We start from the raw sequence: 20,692 nt of genomic DNA on the forward strand, positions 1-20,692 counted from the left end.
GATAAAGATAAAGATAAAGATAAAGATAAAGATAAAGATAACGATAACGACAAAATTATAATAAAACAACATGTACATAAATATAAAGTAGATACATAAAACGAATAATGAACTACAAAATTTTTAATAAAAAATGTTTAACACAGTTTTTTTTTATTAAAATATAGTAAATAATTTTAAATAAACTTTAAATAAAAAATGTTTAACAATTTTTTATAAAAGTATAGTAATTAATTTTAAATCAATTTTTAATAAAAAATTAAAATAAAGAATATTAACAAATAATTTATCTATATTTAAAAATGTTAATCAAAGATTACAAAAAATGTTTAACGACAGAATTTTAATCTAAACATTTTTAAAAGATATTTTGATAAAAAAAAAATTTAGCACATAATTTTAAATAATGATCATTAAAACAAAATAAGCATAATTTAAACCTATCCGTTTTCATTTGTTGTAAAAATCCCATTCGGCTTCGCATTCATTCCAAAAATATTTTCAGTTTAATTAACAGCTTCGAAACAGGTTTAAGGTCACATGATTAACATTAAAAGTCAAGTAAATAATTACAATAAATATTTCGCACACCTGTAAGTGTATAAGAAGCAGACAAAATCTGTAGATACATACATCATATGAACGTAAGTATGTAGGAATGTAAATATGCGTTATGCCAACACTGGCACTCAAGTGCTTGTGTACTGCCGTTGCAAATGTCTTCGAGCACAAATTGCAAATAAGACTAACATTTCGTTTATCAATTATACTTTTTCTTTCGGTAGCTCACAATGAGTCGTCGATTGAATATATATGCACATATACCCTTGGATATATACAAATTCGTATAAATGTATCAAAGCCAGCAAAATACCAGCAAGTAAATACAAAAGATAAGAAACTGCAAAAAGGGTTAAAATAAAAAAGATAAAAACACACAACAAACATTTAAAGGCATAAAAATAATCAAAGTGCAAAATATGGTCCCAGCAACAAGCGTAAAATTCACGAATAAATGCAGCAGATTCGACTCCAATAGGCGCATTAAAGTTTACTACATTTTTTACTGCTAAGAGCAAGCGCAGAATTGGGGAAAGGGGGCTTCTTATACACAGCTATCAAAAGCAAACAATATTGCAGATACATACGCACATAAATATCCCAGCTCAGTAAAAATACTGTTCGTATATGTATGTACATTAGACTGCATCACTCCCCATAAAAAAAAAATCGGTACTATTTTTCCATTGGAATTATAAAATCTATTGTATTTTAAGACTTGAACCTAAATATTTCGGAAAAATATTAAGATTTTCGTGTGCTGGGCCGAATTGAAAACACCTCCAAAAATTGAATTTGTTATTAATTAGAAAAGTTTTTTTAAATATTCTCTGAAAAAAAATCACTTCAGATAACAAAACAGCTTAAGCTTAAAAAATTTGCATAACAATATTTAAAAAAAAAAATTCTACGGGATCGTAGTAATGTGATCTTTGATGCTGTTTTTGAACTTTTTTTAAAGATTGGTTTAAGACAAACTTGAATAACTGGGTCAAAACTATACCGATTTAGACTTGTGAAGTATCAGTAGAAAGGTATTTTCTCACCCTTTTTATTTCTTTGCAAATAAACTAATTCAAAGTATGAAAGAGAAAGGTAGGATGCACGGGCGTTATTCCTAGTGGAATTAAGATGTGTTGATATTTGAAAAAAAAAATGGGACGTGAATGAGTTTTTTTTTGCTAAGGAATAAAAAAAGTGAGAAAATATCTTTCCACTGTTTCAAGTTCCAGTTATCTGAGTTTTTCTTAAACTAATCTTTGAAAAAGGTTACAAAACAGCATCAAAAATCGCATTATTACGATTCCGTTGAAAAAAGAATAATATTTGTATGCATGTTTTTTAAGGTTAAACTGTTTTGTCATCTGAGGGAATTTTCTTCTTTTTTTTTTAAGACACAATTTTTTCCATAAAAAACTCCATTTTTGGAGGTATTTTCAAATCAGTCCAGCTCACGTAAATCTTAATATTTTTCCGAAATATTTTGGTGGAAGTCCTCAAATATAATAATATTGGTAACTTTTTTTGGTGATGCAGTCTAATGTACATACATACATAAGTACGTGTGCTGATCGTCGTAACGCTGTAAAAACAGGCTGTGACAAAAGCTAACGCAAAATATTAAGTACTTTAATTAAAAAAAGGGCTTACAAAACAGCTGCGGTTTTTGCTTTACTGCTGCTGTTGTTGTTGATAAGCGATTTCTCGGCGCTACACTGAGTCATTCCTCAAGTCAAAAGAAAAAAATTTACACAATATAAAATTTATGTAAGTATGTATGTGTAATGTGTGCATACAGGTGCATACTTTTACTTTTTTTCTGGCATTGTTGCTGTTTTTATTTTATTTTATTTTGCTCTACTGGAATTGTACATAAATTTTCATTGTCAGTTGAAAGTTTGTGAAAAATTTGAAATTTTTCACGATCGATTGTGATTTTTATGTACATATGTACGTTAGGGTGGTCCAAAAAAGTAATGTCGGAAATTTAATGCTCTCACCCCCTAGGATTGTTCTATACCGAAAAAAATATACCCCTGTTTTTTTATTTTAAAATCAAAATATATTTAGAGGTCGCTCAAAGCGCTCAAAGTTTCCCATGTATTTTGTATGGGGAAAAAAAGACTTTTCGTAGAAATGGCATAGAATCCATGGAAATCAAAATTTTTCAATCTGAAAATTCTGCTTCTCTTCAGAAGACTTCAGAGAATAATGCCCAATTGTTTATTTAAACATTTTTTAATTTTAACTATTATTAAGGGTCTCCGAAATATCCCAAAAAAAAATCAAATATACAAACAGAAATATACAAAAGAAAAAAAGAAAAAATAGTTTAAATTAAAAAACGTTTAAATAAACAATTGGGCATTATTCTCTGAAGTCCTCTGAAGAGAAGCAGAGTTTTCAGATTGAAAAATTTTGATTTTCATGGATTCTATGCCATTTCTATGAAAAGTATTTTTTCGCCATACAAAATACATGGGAAACTTTGAGCGACCTCTAAATATATTTTGATTTTAAAATAAAAAAACAGGGGTATACTTTTTTCGGTATAGAACAATCCTAGGGGGTGAGAGCATTAAATTTCCGATTTTACTTTTCTCCCATACATTTTTGGACCACCCTAATGTACATTCATTTATATGCGAGTTTTGTTGGTAACTAAGGTGAATGTGGAAAACTACTGAGTGAAATTTGAAATCTTGATGTACTCACTTTATTAGCAACAAATAAATTAAATGTAAACATGTGTATACTTTATTGAAAAGCCACAGGCTGCTTACAAAACACAACGGTTGCTTTTATTTCGAGTTCGCACAAAAATAATTTAAGCTGAGTAAAAGGTTAAAACGTGTACTTGGGCAGCGTACAACCTGCTAAGCAAAAATACTTACTTCCAGCTGATTGTCAAAAAAATCGTTCAGCTGAGAACATCTCAATTTCGGCATACCGTCTAACGTATTGCAATTTTTCTATTTCTATTACAATTTCTTCCATTTCAAGTGAGTTGAGGTGCTCTTAACCACCCACCAAGCTGCGCTACCTTTTTCTCCATTCCCAACAACCGCAACACGTTGACAGCTCTAAGCGCTCGCTCCCCTTTTGCCTTTTGCCAATTTGTATCGCAACAACCACACTTGAGGCCCATTTGCCCCAACAAGTACCTTTCGCATTATTTATTTTGGAATCATTTCTTATATTTTCATTTTTCCGCTATTATTTAATTTATCTGCGCAGTTGATCATTTAAGATTTTCCCACCGCATATTAAAAACAAATTAGTTTGTAAAAACTACAAAAACAACGGCGCAACGGTGGCAGTGATGCAGCAGCTACCAGCAACAGCAAATGCAGCGAGTTAACGTACTTTGTACTTAAAGTAACAAGAAAAACGAGTCGCCGGCAGCAAGAACTACCAACAACCAACAAGTAGTGGGCATGTTTCGGAATGTAAAAGCCAAATATTTACATGATTGTGCATATAAAGTGGTCGAAATAATTATAGCCGCACCACATTTTAACAAGTTTTAACATAAGTTATTTTTGTTGTTATTTAATTTTGCTTGTTTCTTTATAAAAATACAATTCGTTCTTTAACAAAACTCGTGTAGACCCAAGTTACAAACTTTGTGCAATATTAAAAAAAAAAAATAATAATCAAAAAGTTTCGTTGAAAGCTTTTTTAACAAGATTTCCTAGAAAGATTTTGAGTACGGAGTTTTGTAGCCCATTGAATTCTAATTAAAGTGCAAATTTCAAATGGCAAAAAATTACTGTTGATTTTTTGTCCAAGATGTTACGGTTTTCTTCCATATAAAAATAAATTGTATGTATTCGTTATATCGACTGCTGAGTGGAAGGTCGACCTATCTCGGCAGCCAGTTCGAAAACGCCCTAGCCCAAAAAACTTTTCAAGAACGCCATATTTCAGAATTTTATTGAAAAACACCCTATCTCAGAATTTGGTTCAAAAACACCCTATCTCAATTGAAAATGTGCTGAGATAGGGCGTTTTTGAATCGGCAGCTGAGATAGGCCGTTTTCGAACTGTCTGCCGAGATAGGTGTCGATCTTCCACTCAGCACTCGATATGAAAGCAAAAAAACTAGACATTTTTAAGAAAGTTTGTTGAAGTTTTTTTTTAATATTGCACAAAGTTTGAAACTTAGATTTACACGGGTTTGTTTAAAGAATGAAGAATTTTTTATAAAAAAAAAATAACCAAAGTTAAATAACAACAAAAATAGTATGTTAAATCTAGTCAAAATATGATACGGCTATAAATATTTCTACCACTGTACATACATACATATGTACATGCAGTTGTGTGAATATGTGTGTGCATTCAAACTTATGTATGTACATACATACCCTTAGTGCAAATATCCACCTGCAGGCAGTTGACTTACTGCACTAACAAAGCCACCAACTGGCAAGCACTTCAATCATTAGCATAGTCGTCGGCTGGCACCAACAGAACAACAGCAATAAAAATAGCAATAGCAATAGCTGCTACCAAACAAGTCAGGCAGCCAGAGCTGTAGCGTTGACACCGCGTTGCATGCAACTGTTGAACAACTGATTGCCCCGCAGCGCCAGTCAGCATCCATCCACTGCAGTAGCAAAAGCAACAACAATGGACAAAGTAGACGGAAACGTCCGTAGATGGCTGACAGCGTGGCTGGTGAACCAAAGTAAGGTTTATGTAGTATATTTATACTTGCCGGTATATGTACATACAGTGACTCAAACGACGGTTCACAAGGTGAGTTTTTGGAAATATTCACAATGTTTTTAAAGTTAAATTTTTTTTTATATTTTTTATTCAAACATGGCTTATATTATAACAATAACCCATGTAACAGGTTTCAAACGATACACATACAAAACTAAAAAAAAAATAACAAACTTTCACTAAAATCTGATTTTTTTAGAAATGGGTATGCAGTTTGATATCGCATTGAATTTTAGTATAACAAAATGTCAGCTTTCAGCAGTTAAAAATTTGCGTTACTTTTTCAATTTTTTTCTGCCGCCTTTTCAGGTTTTTTTTTCACATAACTAGTACAATATATAAAAAGTTGCGTTGATTTTTTCAAATTTCGGTGATTTTTGACAGACTTGAAATAGTAAAATTTTAAAGCTTTAAGATACTAATTTTCAGATCTCTTCGCTAAAAACTTATAGGAGCTGCAATCCTAACAGATAGCGAAAAAAAATAACTTTGCAAATTTTTCCATTTTTTTATCCACTGGCGTGAAAAAATCTTTTCAGTCACGCCGGCATGTGGATCAAACGGCCTGTTTATTTAGCTTCAGTACAATTTTTTTAAAACCTCTCCTTAATTTTTGGAGTAGTGTATTTTAGTTCGCAAGAACTCCCCATTGAGGAATAAACCCCCCTATTATGAATTTTCATACGGTAGACGCGATAAACGCTTGTTTAAAATTTGGGGAATTCAAAACCTCTCAAGCTCATCATATTCAAGGTTTGTACGTAAAGATTTTTGCTCAAAATGAGCCAAAAATTTATTATTTCAGTGCTGTAACTCAGCCACAAAAATTTCCAACGTTAGATGTAATCTTCAAATTTGTTGACAAGTTTTGAGAATATGGTATAAATGTAGTGGCAAGGGGTCCACCGACACCAGAAAAAAATTTGAAAGTGCTCTACGAGAAAAAAGTTTGGGAACCTCTGATCTATGTGCTCTAGGTGCATTTCTGCATTAAAAAATTTCGCTTACGCTATTTTCGCAGTTAGGGCTCGATATGATTTTTATTATATCATGAAAAACCGTGCGAGCATAAATAAATCTCTATATGAACACTTGTTTGAGGCACTGTATAACTGTACGTACGTATTCGCATGTAATTTATTTAAAGTAGTACTGACTACTTTTGCTGCCATGCCAACTGTGCTAGTGTTGCTATATTATTTTATTGTTGTAGTTTGGTATGCGTGTATTGGTTGGCAGCTTGGCATCAATCAGCTTTTATGAAACAATGCATGGTGCGTGCATTGGCTCGCTGTTAGTGGAAAAACAGCTGTGAAGAATATGGAAAAATTCACAACCACCGCCTACAACATGGCGACACGTGCATAGGCATGCTTGCAAAGTCTACTTATAGTATATGCATAGTAAAAAACACAGCATATAAAACACAAAACAGTCCACAACTATTAAAGAGCTTTTAAAAACACTTACAGTTTATGTTTGAAGATAGCGGTAGTCTGTGGAAGAGTAGGCTTTTATGGGGCGCTCACTCGGAGATAGACGTCCAACACATCCATAACAGAATTTTTTCAATTTAAAGGCATACAGGACCATCACTCTTCTACTGAATTCTACAACCGTCATCAAACCTCATTTCCTATACGAACCAGTGCCAGGATCTTGGAGGTGGCTAGCTCCATTCTTCATTACTAGCGTTGTGCGTGCGTTCATATACCTATCCCTAAGACTTTAATAGCGGTGTGGGTGATGTTTATACGAAAGGCCGGCAAAAAGCCCTAAATCTCCCTAAGCGGTTTCTGCCCCATCAGTCCCTCTTCGTTTCTGGTTAAAAGCCAGAAGACGCTCAATTAACTGCATATTAGAAACAAGATGCATCATGGTCGCTTGTCCTGAGCTTAACATGCATACATCAAGTTAGATCGGGCGAGACTGTCCGCCCCACAAACCCAAAGCCGATAAAGGCTTTGATGCGGTTGCCTCTCACGACATCCAGGGTGTTTTTAACTGTGTCCTTCCGGGGAAAATTATCTAGCACCTGTCCCTTGGTAAGTTTGTAGTAGAGACCAACCTAATTAGGCTTATTGACCATATTCTATAACTATTGCGGCTGAGTGGGGATGTGCCATAATCCTGCGTAAGGTGAATTGGGACACGTCCCAGGTTGATGGTGTTTTGAAGCTGCCGATTTATCGCCTTCACGAATGGCGTTGAATTTCCAGTGAAGAGTAAATTTCTGGAAATCATCTGTGATTTGATCCGTGGGTTCTTAAACGGGAACTTACCCTGACCAGTACGAAGTATAAAAAAATCCATGCGACTTTACCCCCAAAACGTTTGGCATTTTCTGATAAGAGTCAAGTGAAGTAAAATTTAGAAGGAGGCAGGGAAGGACTTTTACACGGGTAGGTCAAAGCTTGACGTAAGGATTGTTGGTGGATGAGTCTTTTGCAAGGACCTCTCTATTAATCGCAATTAAAGAAGCAGGCGATTATTGTCTGCTCAGCTTTTTGTCCAGAGGAAACCCATAGGTGGTCAAGGGCTTTCAAATACTCGGCTCTCCGCTCGGTAATAGAAAGAGAGCTGCTGAAGAGTAAATTCGAGGAGCTCAAGAATGTGAGATGGAGAGGAAAGAGCCGACATCAATATTCTACAACGCTTCGGAGCCGTGTTGGATACTACTGGCCGGGAAAGTGAGTGACATACATGAGTCAAAGAAGCTGTCCAGGAAGGTATCGAGGCAGTTGAGATGACAAGCCATCGACCTCTGAAGCCAGGGACTGCCAAACGAGCTATCCCGAAAGTGTTCGGCAGTCGATACAAGTATCTCTGGGACAGAAAAGGTTACTGTAACTCGGAGCTACATATATCACGAGAAGCATCTCTCATCACTGCCAAAATGTGACTAAACGCAGGTGAAGAAAAACTTCAGTTATCATCAAATTAGACAGGAAAGATTTGTTCCGACTACTCCCGTTTTCACTTGAGACTCTGCCCTAGGGATTCCCGCTGTACGGCGAGTACAGACGCTACACACTTCTTGTCGTAGCTGTGGCTAATTAGAACCACGTGAAACGGTAGGCCAGCTCGTTAGGGGCTACGCGGTACTGGGTAGAACCAGAATGAGGCCTAATTGGTGGTTTAACAGGAATAAGTGATACTAGCCGACTGCGATTTCTAAAAATAAACAGGTTAGATCTAAGGCAAACAACCAATTCCTGCTATCTTCTTGTGGCGTCTTTTTTTCGACAATCTCGTGCAAATGTTTGTACCTAAAGAAAAGTCAATAAGAGAGAAGGTTTGGATCTCTTCTGTTGCATAGTTCGGCACGAGTGTGACTGCCACGAGTATCGTCACGCATTCAAACACATACAAGCGAAACAGAAATCGGAATTTTTGTTAGGAAATTAATATTTATTTATTGTTGTATATGCTGTGAATGTATTTGTTGTTGTTGCTGCTGTTACTACTTATTATTTTCATTTACCTATAGACTGTATGTAAAAAAGAAATCCAGTAGCAGCTGAAGCAGCGATGAATCGCCAATGCCAACCACTTGTTGCAGGCGGACAGAAAGACGGGCCAACACGGAGAGCGTGTTACCTTTGCAATGCAAACAAATAGAATGTGAAAAACCCACACCATCAAGTCCGACGGTTGTGCATAGATACATGCATATGTATCGGCCATATCAAGTGCACCCCCATTTCACTTATGTTATGTTTATTTATTTCTTTGTACGAATTTTGAATTAAAATACACTTCATTCTCTAACAAAACTCATATAAAACCAATTCATACAACTTTTTTTTCCAATTTGACTTTATAGGATGTTCTTATGAGAGCAAAGAAATTCTAACACTTCTAAGAAAAGTTTGAAATTTGGATGAAAATTTGCGGATTTTTTTTTTTAGTTTTTACTAAGCTTTAAACTCGGGTTTATATGGGGTTTGTTAGAGAATGCACTGTATTTTAATAGAAAATTCTAAAAAATAAACAAATAAACAATATCACTTTGAAATGGGCATGCTATTGATATGATCCATACTGTACGTAAATACAGTGACTCAAACATATGACCACGTTTTGTTTTTTTTAATATTCGTAGATTTTTTTGTTATTTTTATATAAAAATATCGTCTAAGCTTTAACCAAAACCGTGTAGGTCACAGTTTCAAACTTTATACAAAATTTAGGAAAATTCACCAAATTTTCATCGAAACTTCAACTTTTTATTCTAAATTTTAAGAAAATTTTTGGGTATGGAATTTTATAGCCCATGCAAATTTTAGTCTAATGAAGTGCAAGTTTGAAACGGCTAAAAATTTGCGTGTATTTTTGATGTTTTTTTATGCTACTTTTTTGGGTTATTTAATTTAATAAGCGCAATTTACAAAAACTCGCGTTGATATTTTGAAATTTTGTTGCTGACTGTCTTCCGCGTTTTATTTCATAAGAAATTCATTCTTATATGAAAAAAGTGCAAAAATCCGTCACCGAAAAAAAAAATCTCAAAAATCAACGCGATTTTTTAGCCATTTGAAACTTGCACATCATTAGACCAAAATTGTATGGGCTAAAACTCTGAAATTTTAGTGAAAATTTGTTGAATTTTCTTAAATTTTGTATAAAGTTTGAATCTGTGAATTAGCCGGTTTTGGTTAAGGCGTAGGCGATATTTTTATATAAAAATAACAAAAAAATTTTCTCGATAACATTACGAATATTTAAAGAAAAGCAACACGTGGTCATTTGTTTGAGTCACTGAACATTTGTATGAATGTGTGTATGTAGCAGTCATGTGGCACTGCTGATCAGTGCAATCGCCGCCGTTGCTGCTGTTGTTATTGTATTTACAAAGTAAATGTTTTGTTGTTAATGTTGTTTTACATAAATTTTTTGTTGTTGTTGGCTGCAGGCCTTCTTTTCGCCTACCTGTTGCAAATGCTGTGCTGGTTGTGATGCCATTGTTGTTGTTGCTGCTGCTTTTAGTTACTACTGTTTTAACATGAACGTTAAACGCACAAATTATAATTTGTTTGGCGGTTCACACAGGCGAGAGCAGTAACAAGAAACAGCAGCTTACTTAGTTAATTTTGAAAAACAAGCAAAGCAGTAGACGGTAATAAAACGAGAGGTGAGAAAAAGCGGTGGTCACTACGAGTAAATGCATGCATACATAACTATGTACGTAAATGAAAAAACAAGTTACTTTGAATATACAGCAATACCTATTAACGTAGGATGCCACTAAGTTAGGAATACTTTTTGCAAAACAAATGCTAAAACAAAAAAAAAAACAAATTAATAAACGTGCAGAGAATGAGCATTATTCTCAATTTTATGGAAATTGTATGAAAACGCCTCGAAGCCACAAACTTCAAATTATATTTTCAAATCGGTGACGAAGATATCTTAACTTTAACACTAGCTTAACCCATTCGCAGCCAACGTAACATCCAGAATTTACTAAAGGAATAGGAATACTGCAAGTTTACTACAAATTCCAATCAATGTTTAGCAGCCCGGCAATTTTTTTTGTTATCATTTAATTTGAATTTTTATCATGGTTTTCCTATTTTTTAGTTTAGTTAAGTTTTTTCTACCATTTTTAATTGGTTGTTATTTATTTTTTTTTTGATGCTTTATTATATCATTTTTAATTTTTTATTAGCCTAACTTTTCTTTTTCTATTTTTTAATTGATCTACATATTTTTTATTTGCTATATTTTATTTTATTTTTTTGTATATTTTATTCTTCTATTTTTATTTATTTTCCAGTTTTATTTTAGTTTTATTTTTATTTTTTCAATATTTTTTCTTTTGCCTATTTTTTGCTTTTTTACATGTAAATTATTTATTCAATTTTAATTTTTTTTTATCATTCGTTATATTTTTAACACAAATCATAATTCCTAACTTTTTTACTTTTATTTTTATTTCTTTATTTTTATTTTTTATTGTTTTTTAAATTTTATTATTTCTTTCGTATTTTTTGGTTTTATTTTATTTTGAATTTTTTTATACATTTGTCTATTTTTAAAATATTTTTATTTTTATCAATTTTTAGTTTTTTTTTTGGTTTAAATGGTTTTATTTGGTTAAAATTTTTTTAATTATTCGTTATTTATAAACATAAATCATAATTTTTAATTTTTATATCTTTATTTTTATTATTTTGTCTGGTTTTTATTATTTAATTCATAATTTTTTTTTATTATTTATTTCTTTATTTTGTATTATTTATTTCTATATTTTTTATTATTTATTTCCTTAATTTTTTATTATGTTTTTTTTTTATTTCATATTTTTTGGTTTTGCTTTGTTTTTATTTTTTTTCCTATTTATACTTTGTTAATTCTCTTTACTAGTTATAGACCTTTTTTTAAATACTGACTGCAAAATTATTATAATAATTGCATTCAAAATGATTTTTCTTGTCCGCATTTGATTGAAAAGAAAAAATATTTCCCATAATTTTAATTATAAGCAACAGCTGACGAACGACGCACATAGGGGTATTTCAACGATTTAGGCGGCCAGAAGTCAGTTTTGCAAAATTCCAAAAAAAATAAATTTAAAAAAAGTTGCCACATTCGATAGAGAACATTCCGGAGGGCATTCCCCAGTCCTTCACACATTTCTAACATGCACAGCGAACATTCACCGTTGACCGGAATCAGAGTTTTCTAACGCTGCGTATAAATTAATTTTCGTTCTCTAGAGCAGGGGTTCCCAAACTTTTTTCACCGATTTCGCGGCACAAATTCGTCAAATGTCTACGAAAACAAGAAAACACAATGCAAACTTTATGCTCCTTTAGCTTTAATGTGAGGACTGAAATTGTTTTGATGATTTCATTAAGTACTTCCTTTAAGTTTATTGGCAGCTTTGACAGTTTTACCCTGAAACCATTTGACGCTGAAAGCTTGCTGGTGTATTTGTTTTCAGCCGACGTCACAAAAAGGAGAGGATTATCAATTCGTCGGAATAGTTTTATATAATTTTTTTTATGTATGGTACCGCATATCTTTGGACCACGTTAACCGATTAGTATAATTCTTTTTTTAAAGGAAAGGTGTTACCTCACAGGTGGTCCCATTCTAATTTGGTTTAAATCCGATTATTGGATCATGAAGAGATTAACGACAATTTTAAATTTGTGTATGAAAATTGAAGTCGGTTTTATTTTTTGCTTAAAAATTACTTGTTTATGTAAGCATTTGTTGCAGTCACTAGTATTTTTAATGCAATCTTGCCAACAGCAGTGTTTTTTACATACACTTGCATCCAGAACCCTCTTGACTCCCTTCGTAGTATTTAATATTCAAAGTCCTATCTTCACTGATGTCCAGAAGGTTTCTCAGTAGATTTACTTTTCGGGTCACATGAAAACGGGTTTGTTATCCAGCTGTAGACATCCTTAGAGTCAAACCTTCCAAGTTAACAGCCAATTTAACGAAAGCAATTTAAGTGAAAAATGATTTTAATTTTTTGAATATTGTATGGAAATTGACAACGTGAAACCGTTATCCATTTTCTTAGCGTTAACTTCGAAGTTACATATGTGCGTTTTTCTGATTTGCTTGGCTTATTTATGGGGGTTTCATGCAAATTGTTAGTAATTCTAAAATATACATGTCACCAATAAAAAAAAAACCGACGTGCTAGAAAAAACCAAAGATGTATTTTAATTTCGCAGGTCTCTGTTATCTTCACAGCACAGGCGGCATCTTCCTAGTCGCCAAGGAATACCGACAGATCATACAGTGCCTTCTCGTGACGTTTTCTGCCTCTTGCTTCATCGCTCCTTTCGTTTTTTCAACCATTGCAAATATCCGCACACTTGCTCGATTTCAAACCATTTTTCTGTACAAATTTGTCGATAGCTTTCAAAATTTCGTCGCTAGTGGTGTAACTCTCAAGTACTTCGCCCATCAAAAGTTCTTCTCTGATTTGTATTGCGGATGGGGACCTCACTAACACGAGAAGAACATTAAATCCCACTACGTCGGTACTTTCGTCAAATTGCAAACTAAAAAATTCACAAGTTTTCAAACTTTTTATAAGTTCGTTCGCGAGAAGCATAGAACAAAATTTCGATGGAAAAAATATATTTTTCTCGGGTTCAAAACTATCTTATCTTTTAAGTTGAAACCAACAATACACACCCACAGAATTTCATTGAAATCGGTTAAGTGGTTTCGGAGATTAGCGTGAACGAACACAGTGACACGGGATTTTTATATATTAAGATGTGTATATATGCTTTTTTATTTTTTTATTATTAGTTTCAGGTTAGGTTTTCTTTAAAAAAAAACATTGTCGCGAGTATTTTGTTCTTGAAATGAAGAAAAAAATAAAGGCCAATGCGAATTTTACGATTTAGCAAAAGGTTCTACAAATATTTTAATTGTTTTAATATTTAATTTTTTTTCCTAGGCTTTTTTATTTTCTAAGCTTTTTGATTTTTTAATATGTTTTTTTTTCTGGTCAACATGTAAATATGTATTATTAATTTTAGAAGAGCTCAAAGACGGATTAAAAAAATAGTAAAAGTTGTATATTCTTCTTTTACTATTTTAATTGGTCGATATTTCAATTAGGCATAGCCGAAAGATCCAGCAGATCACAACAGTCTTAAGTCGAAATATTGACCAATTTAACCAATTAAAACAATAAGAAAATTTGTGTTTGTCAGGCCTTGAGCAGATGTTAAATTAATAACATTTATAATTTTTTAATAACAAATATTCAAAAAGAAACACACTTTAGGTTAGTTCCCCGATCTACTCGAAAATACATGGAACAGTTTTGTGTTAACTTCGACAAACACATTTATTTGTTAGCTAAGATTAGGCTCCAAAGAAATGTTCGCTAAATGTTTGTTTTAGTTTCTGCCATTTTTGCTTTATTAGTAAATTTTCTGGCGGAATGCTTAAGTGTAACTCGGAGTGACTTTGAGTAGCGTGTGGAACAAAGATTTTATTAAATAAGAAAAATTCAAAAAGTGAATTTTGTAAAAAAAAAAAAATTTAAAAACTATTAATATTTAGATAAAAGTTCTAATTTTTGTAATTTGACAAATAATTTTTTTTTTTTAGATTTTTTTTAACTAAATTTTTCAGACAAGTTTTTACTTGTGTTTCCAAATAATGTACAATGACAGCGCACTGTAAGTACGTGGCAAAATCAGCGTTGCATTTAACTAGCGCTGATTGCTATTGCAATTGCTGTTCCTGCTGCTGCTGCTGCTGCTGCTGCTATTATTCACAACAATTCGCTTGCATGCGCTATTTGCTGTTACGTTAATTGTTTTTGTTGTTATGCATATATGTATGTTTTGTTTTACTACTGTGGCTACTGCTGCTGCTGCCATTGTTATTGTTTTTGCAATTGCATTTCTATGCAAGATTTTGTAATTCAATATTTCGCAAGTTTATTTACTGGATGCATATTTGTCGGTCGGTTTGTGACTATAAAACCAAAGCACAATTTTCCTACACGCTTTTTATTCATATTTTTTCTACTCCATACTGCTGTTGTTGTTTTTGCGGTTGAGGTAAATAAAGTTATTTTACATTTCATTAAGGCCCACAAAGGAGAAAATTAAAGGGAACAAATTATAAATAAATTGCCACACATTTCAAAAATTACAGCCAATCAAAGTGTGAGATATTTAAATGTGGCTTAAAGGCGAAAGCGAAATCGCTTCGAAATATCAGCGGCAGCGGCAGCGGCAGCGCAATCATCACCTTACACCGTGCTGGGGGGGTTCCACTGAAACAATTTGCGATTCAAATAAACTTAATGAGTTTTCAGAATTACATGATCTTCAAACTTTTGTTGAGGAAAAATTGTTTTGTTTGGGAAAAAACATACGCTCGGTTAAGCGAGTTCCCTTTTTTATACCCGAGCGCACTTGTGCACAAGGGTATTATAACTTTGTTCACATAACGGTTGTTTGTTACAGGCAAAACGAATCGAGATAGATATAGACAAATGTATACATAAATGAAATCAGAATGAAAAGAGAAATCGATTAAACGGTGCCCGTCCGTCTGTCCGTTTGTGCACACGATAATTCGAGTAAAAATTGAGATATCTTAACGAAATTTGGTACGTGTACTTCTTTTCAGCGTATGTAGGACGGATGGCATCGAAAATGGGCAAAATCGGACAATAACCACGCCTACCTCCCATATGACGGTAATTTAGAGAAATACGAAATCTTCTTCGGTGAGGTTATTGTGTTTGCCACATAGAAGCAAAAAGTTGAAAGTTACTGAAATCGGACTAAAATTACGGCCACTTCTCATATAACGGTAAATTTCAGAAATGCTTGAAACTTCTATATTTCGAGATTCAAAGACGCTAATTTAATCAAACTTGATACTAACAACAATCCCTTGAAAAGGAGCAACATTATTTGGAATTTTGGAAAATGGGCGTGATATCGCCCACATATGACTATATATAAGTCTATCTCATTATGTCTAACTCAACGTTCTATCGAAGATGTTTAAAATAGGGATAAAACCACCCCGGCTTACCATGTCGCGGTAGTTTTCGGAAAGGAGAAAATCATATATTTAATACTTGCGCCGGGTATTTAGTGTTCGGCTCCGCCCGAACTCAGACTTTCTTACTTGTTACAGTTACGTTTATGATTATTAAAGAGTTACAATATGACCACTTCATCACATAAGTCATGCAAAAGCTAGTGGTACTCTCTCTATTACTTATTTATGTACATCAAAAATCCATCAGCATATTTTCGTTAAAAATATAATTTTTTACTTGAAATTTATGGTGTATTGGTATAAAAAAAAATTGGCAATAGATAGGTTCTAAGAATTCAAAATATGTACATCGCACGTTTAATAATATACAGAAGTATTTCAAAATTTAAATTTTGTGGGAAAACGCAATCAAAGTTCAAATTCATACAATTCATACAGTTGGTATACAAAAATACAGTTGAAAAACCCATACCTTCGCCATCTTTGGGAAGTTTAGCCATCTGTTAAGCTGAACATGTTTTACTTATCAAGCTTATTAATTGTATGAGGAAATCTCTAAAAACGTAATTTTTGAGTTACATCTCTATATTAATAAACGTGCGACATGACGAAAAACAAAAAATTCTTTGTCTACTAGGGCTGTGCGATTATTCGATTACTCGAGCAAGTTGGTTAATCAATTATTCAGTTAATCAATTACTCGAGTAATCAAGATTTTGATTACTCAAAACGATGATTAATCGAGTTACTTGAAATATGAGTACTCAAAAAAAATAATTTTGCTCGTTAAAAGAGTTTGCTTTGGAAAATGCTTATTTTCTTTTTTACATTCTGTATATGGGGTATTCCATCGTCACGGGTGGGACATTTGTACAGCAAAAATAGTTTTTCTTTTTTAATTTAAGTATAAAGTACTAAGCAATTCTACATTTTGATAAAGCTACACCTAGTTCACTAATATACGAGTTATTACCAAATACGAAAAATATTCCAACTTGATTTTATATTGGAAAATTCTGAGCTGTTTCTTCCGTCACGGGTAGGACAAAGAAAAGACACTGCTTTTTGGAGAACATATATTTTAAGGAAAGTCTGTGAATTTACTTAACATTTCTATCTGGATTAGATGTTTTACTATACAGAAAAGAACCAGCAATCCCAACAAAGCACAAACCATAATAAGAATTATTTGTTTATTATTAAAAAATTCAAAATTCTCCTGTCACGGGTGGGACAACTTTTGTCACGGGTGGGACACGTACGATTTTCTTCATGAAAGGAAGCTTCTAGTGAGATCCATATCAAAGAGATTAGGTATGATAAATGTTAGAGGTCAAATACAAGATCAATTGACCTACTTTTATGACAGTGGAGTCATTGTAAGACGCACGATATACTGCTGACCCCAGGATCTATTTTAGGGGCAATAGTTATACCAAACGAAAGCTAGAAGTCGCCAGATTGATGTATTAAAATGCATGGAAGAAAGGATTATTTGCAAACGCATGAAATTTTATATGCATTTTCCTAATGCACTTCTGCACGGTGCATTTGATTGCAACGAAATTTCGAATGTGCCTTAATGATTTTCAAGTTTGTTTAGAATAGCTATGTATGTCTGACTAATACTAACTACAGGCTAAACATGTATATCGACTACTGTTATCACGTCGATAGAGATGTCTAACCTGCTGTTAGTGTTGACCAGACATTGAGTAACCGGCTTAAGAGTGGCTCGAGTTGAGGTATTTTTGGAAACTGATTTCATGGACAAATCATGCTCAAATTTAGCTATTCCTTAAAACCATAGAACGTCAGAAAAGATCTTGTGTATCGATGTCTAATCCGAAAAGTTATCTGCATTAGAATACTTGTAAGCAGATACATATGTATATCTTTGTCACTTAAAGGCTATTTATTGGATTGAATTTATAAGTTTCGCGAACTTCTAGATTTTCTTGGTTGGAACTTTTCAGGTAATTGTTAATATTGACTTTTAATTGTTGTTAAGCAACCCTCATCATAGAATTCTCTGGCGTCTCTAAGATAGTAATGCTTATCTTGACTTTTCGAGCTGGCCACGCGAAATTTTTTACTACATCGCTTAGCCCACCAACAGTATTATGGTGTTTAGTCAACCTGTACTTCAGAGTTTTGTGGCATTAAACATAGGTTTGAAACGTTAAACTTATTTTTTTATTGTTAGGCATCATTAGAAAAAAATTATAAATGATTGTCACGGGCGGGACACGATAAAACGTTTCAAAATCTCTTAAGTAGGTACTTATAATATAATAAAAGAAATGAAATAGGGCTGCTTAGTATAAACACACTCTAGTTATGAAATTATAGAAAACTCCCTAAAGTAGTAACTAAGCAATACGAAGTTTAAAACTTTTTAGTCACGGGTTGGACATGCTAAACCGTAGTGATTTTATCCTATTATATAATTTAAATGCCTATTTTTCTTCAATGCCATATTGCTTCTTCGGGGCGCAGAAAGATCGAGACATTTATTCCCCCCTTCAAAAAAATAATAACTTTGTGAATACTTGATTTTGCAGAGCCTTCTATATTAAAATATGTTGTCGTATTCAACTACTTTTCTAATGTTGAAGTTTTGAGTGTATTTACAGTGTAATAAAATAATATAACTAAATTTTTTTTTGAAAAAACGTTAATTTCAGGTATTGAGCATTGATTCATCAAGCATTCCATCTTCAATAAGCTACTCTACAATTGGACACAAAGTTTCACTTACTCATGGAATACCCCATATGAAAAAAAATTTTTCGTTTTAATTTTTGAAAACAGAAACGTTGTTTTAAAAGTATCTAGGAACTTTAACTACTTTATACATATGTAAAGAGTTGAAATGTTGATTACTCATTTTACTCGAAATGATGATTAATCATAAAGCAAATTACTCAAATATTTTTGTTTTTGGTTAATCAAAAATCTTGATTACTCGAGTAACTGAACTTTTGAGTAATCATAACTTCTAATTAATCGAATAACTGAGTTATTTACTTTATGATTAATTAAAATTTTGAGTAATCAATTAATCGCACAGCCCTATTGTCTACAAATTTTATTGAATATTTGTAAATTAAGAAGTATTTATTTAGATGAAAAAATGTATTAAATGACAACAGTTCCTCCTGTTTTTTTTTTTTGTTTGAGAATTCCTCTGTGGTTAAACACATGTTTTCTAAAGGACATAAAATAAGTTTCCACCTTCGACTCACCTTTAGCCGCGCTCATCAAATCTTTCACCTCCTTGATGATACGCTTGATCTGATGACTAGTGTGATCCAATTCCTTTTCGTGCCGATTCAAATTGTCACGAAACTCTGGACTATCGACGATGCATTCCTCGAATTCGAGTGGCTCGAGGCCGCGACGCACATCCTTGCGGCCGCCCATTTTATTGCTGCGACCCAAACGCAAAGTGCGTTTATTATTATTCTTCTTGTTATGCTTAGCGTTGTTATTGTTGTGATTATTGCTGTTGTTGGTGTTGTTATGAGCGTTATTGTTGCTGGCCGTCGATTGTGTGGCTTTGCTGACTTTCGTGTTATTGGTGAATTTTTTATTGATGTTATTTAGGTAATTTAAATTTTTGCTGTTCCTGTTGTTGTTATTGGTGTTATTGTTGTTATTAGAGGTTTTCGTTTGGTTATTCTTCATAATTTCAAAAGGGATTGAAATTGAAAGAATGTGATTTATTTGATTGAAATCGAGGTGAATTAATTGGTAAATGAAAAAGGCGGTTAATTATTTCATTTTTTTTTATGAATTTTTTGGATTCTTTTTTTAACTTTTTTCGTTTGGCAACAAAATAAAGAAAAACAACAACGTAGCTTATTTACACTTTCGTGTGGCGGCAAAAATAAAAAAAAATAAACTTAATTTTCGAAACTGAAAATTGTTAGTACACATTTGCTACAACATAATACATAAATAATATTGCAGAATTATTTTTTACCAAAAAGAAAATAAAAAACTCAAAATAAGAATTTTCGCTGATTTTTAACGTTTTGTGACACTTGAGTGATGAAATTTTGCTTTGTTTCATCAAATCACAAACACACTTTCAGCTACATTTTATGCCGCTTTCATACACATTTGCGTTTCTTTTTTGTTTTTTACTTATCGCGTGAAAAATTCCTGTCTTTTCAGTTGCCTTTTTTTAATTTCTCATTATTTTTTGTTGCTTTGCTTTTATTGTGCATTCCTTTGCATCGATCTAGTAAATTGTTATTGTTTGCTTTACTTGCTTGCTATGCAGTTGTTGTCGCTGCGATGACTGTCGTTGCACTTTTTGCCACAGCACCCGCAAACACACACACGCACGCACGCATACTCGTGCAGGCCTTCGCTGGAAGACAAAACTTTGCCGCGGTGTTGCTGCTCAACTGCAATTCTACCTCTTTTTCTTCTCCCTCCACTGCTGCTAGCCTAGCAACTCTTTCACTCGTACACACGCGCCGCTCCGTTTCGTTCAGTTCGCGTTCGCACTCGTTTCGTCTCTGTTACGCGCACGTTTCGTCTTCGCTGTCGCGCAGCCGTATTGAAATTCTTCGATTCTCTCAACTTGTTTTGGCATTTCGTTTCATCACTCGTTTTATTTTAAAATTTTTTTTTATACTTCACTACTTTGCACACTGCTTGCGTAAATTGTTTGCAAATTTTTTTTTAAGTTTTCTTTCATGGAAAATTATAAAACGAATGGTCTATGCCAATTATACGAAATAATGAAAATTTTTCCAATTTTAGCTGCAAATAAAATTAAGAGAAAACAAACACAAAATTAATAAAAAGAAAAAACCTTGGCAAGGATACAGCGGGGCGCATAGCAGCGTGGCAATGAGGA

At 33.0% G+C, this 20,692-nt stretch overlaps 1 protein-coding gene across 5 annotated transcripts in view; it reads right to left on the reverse strand.

Annotated features, from left to right (window-relative positions):
• The window catches only part of LOC118748929 (rho GTPase-activating protein 26), a 165,799-nt gene that overhangs the window by 136,530 nt on the left and 8,577 nt on the right, over nt 1-20,692 (reverse strand). For all 5 annotated transcript variants that reach the window (XM_036483678.1, XM_036483677.1, XM_036483679.1 and 2 more), the window contains one exon: nt 19,065-20,595. In XM_036483678.1, the coding sequence (XP_036339571.1) occupies nt 19,065-19,506 (442 nt within the window). In that variant the 5' untranslated portion in view covers nt 19,507-20,595. Of the gene's footprint in view, nt 1-19,064; nt 20,596-20,692 lie in introns of those variants that run through there.

The sequence above is a fragment of the Rhagoletis pomonella genome, unplaced genomic scaffold, assembly GCF_013731165.1.
Source record: "Rhagoletis pomonella isolate Grant_MI unplaced genomic scaffold, Rhpom_1.0 Rhpom_scaffold_00013, whole genome shotgun sequence".
Taxonomy (NCBI): Eukaryota; Metazoa; Arthropoda; class Insecta; order Diptera; family Tephritidae; genus Rhagoletis; species Rhagoletis pomonella.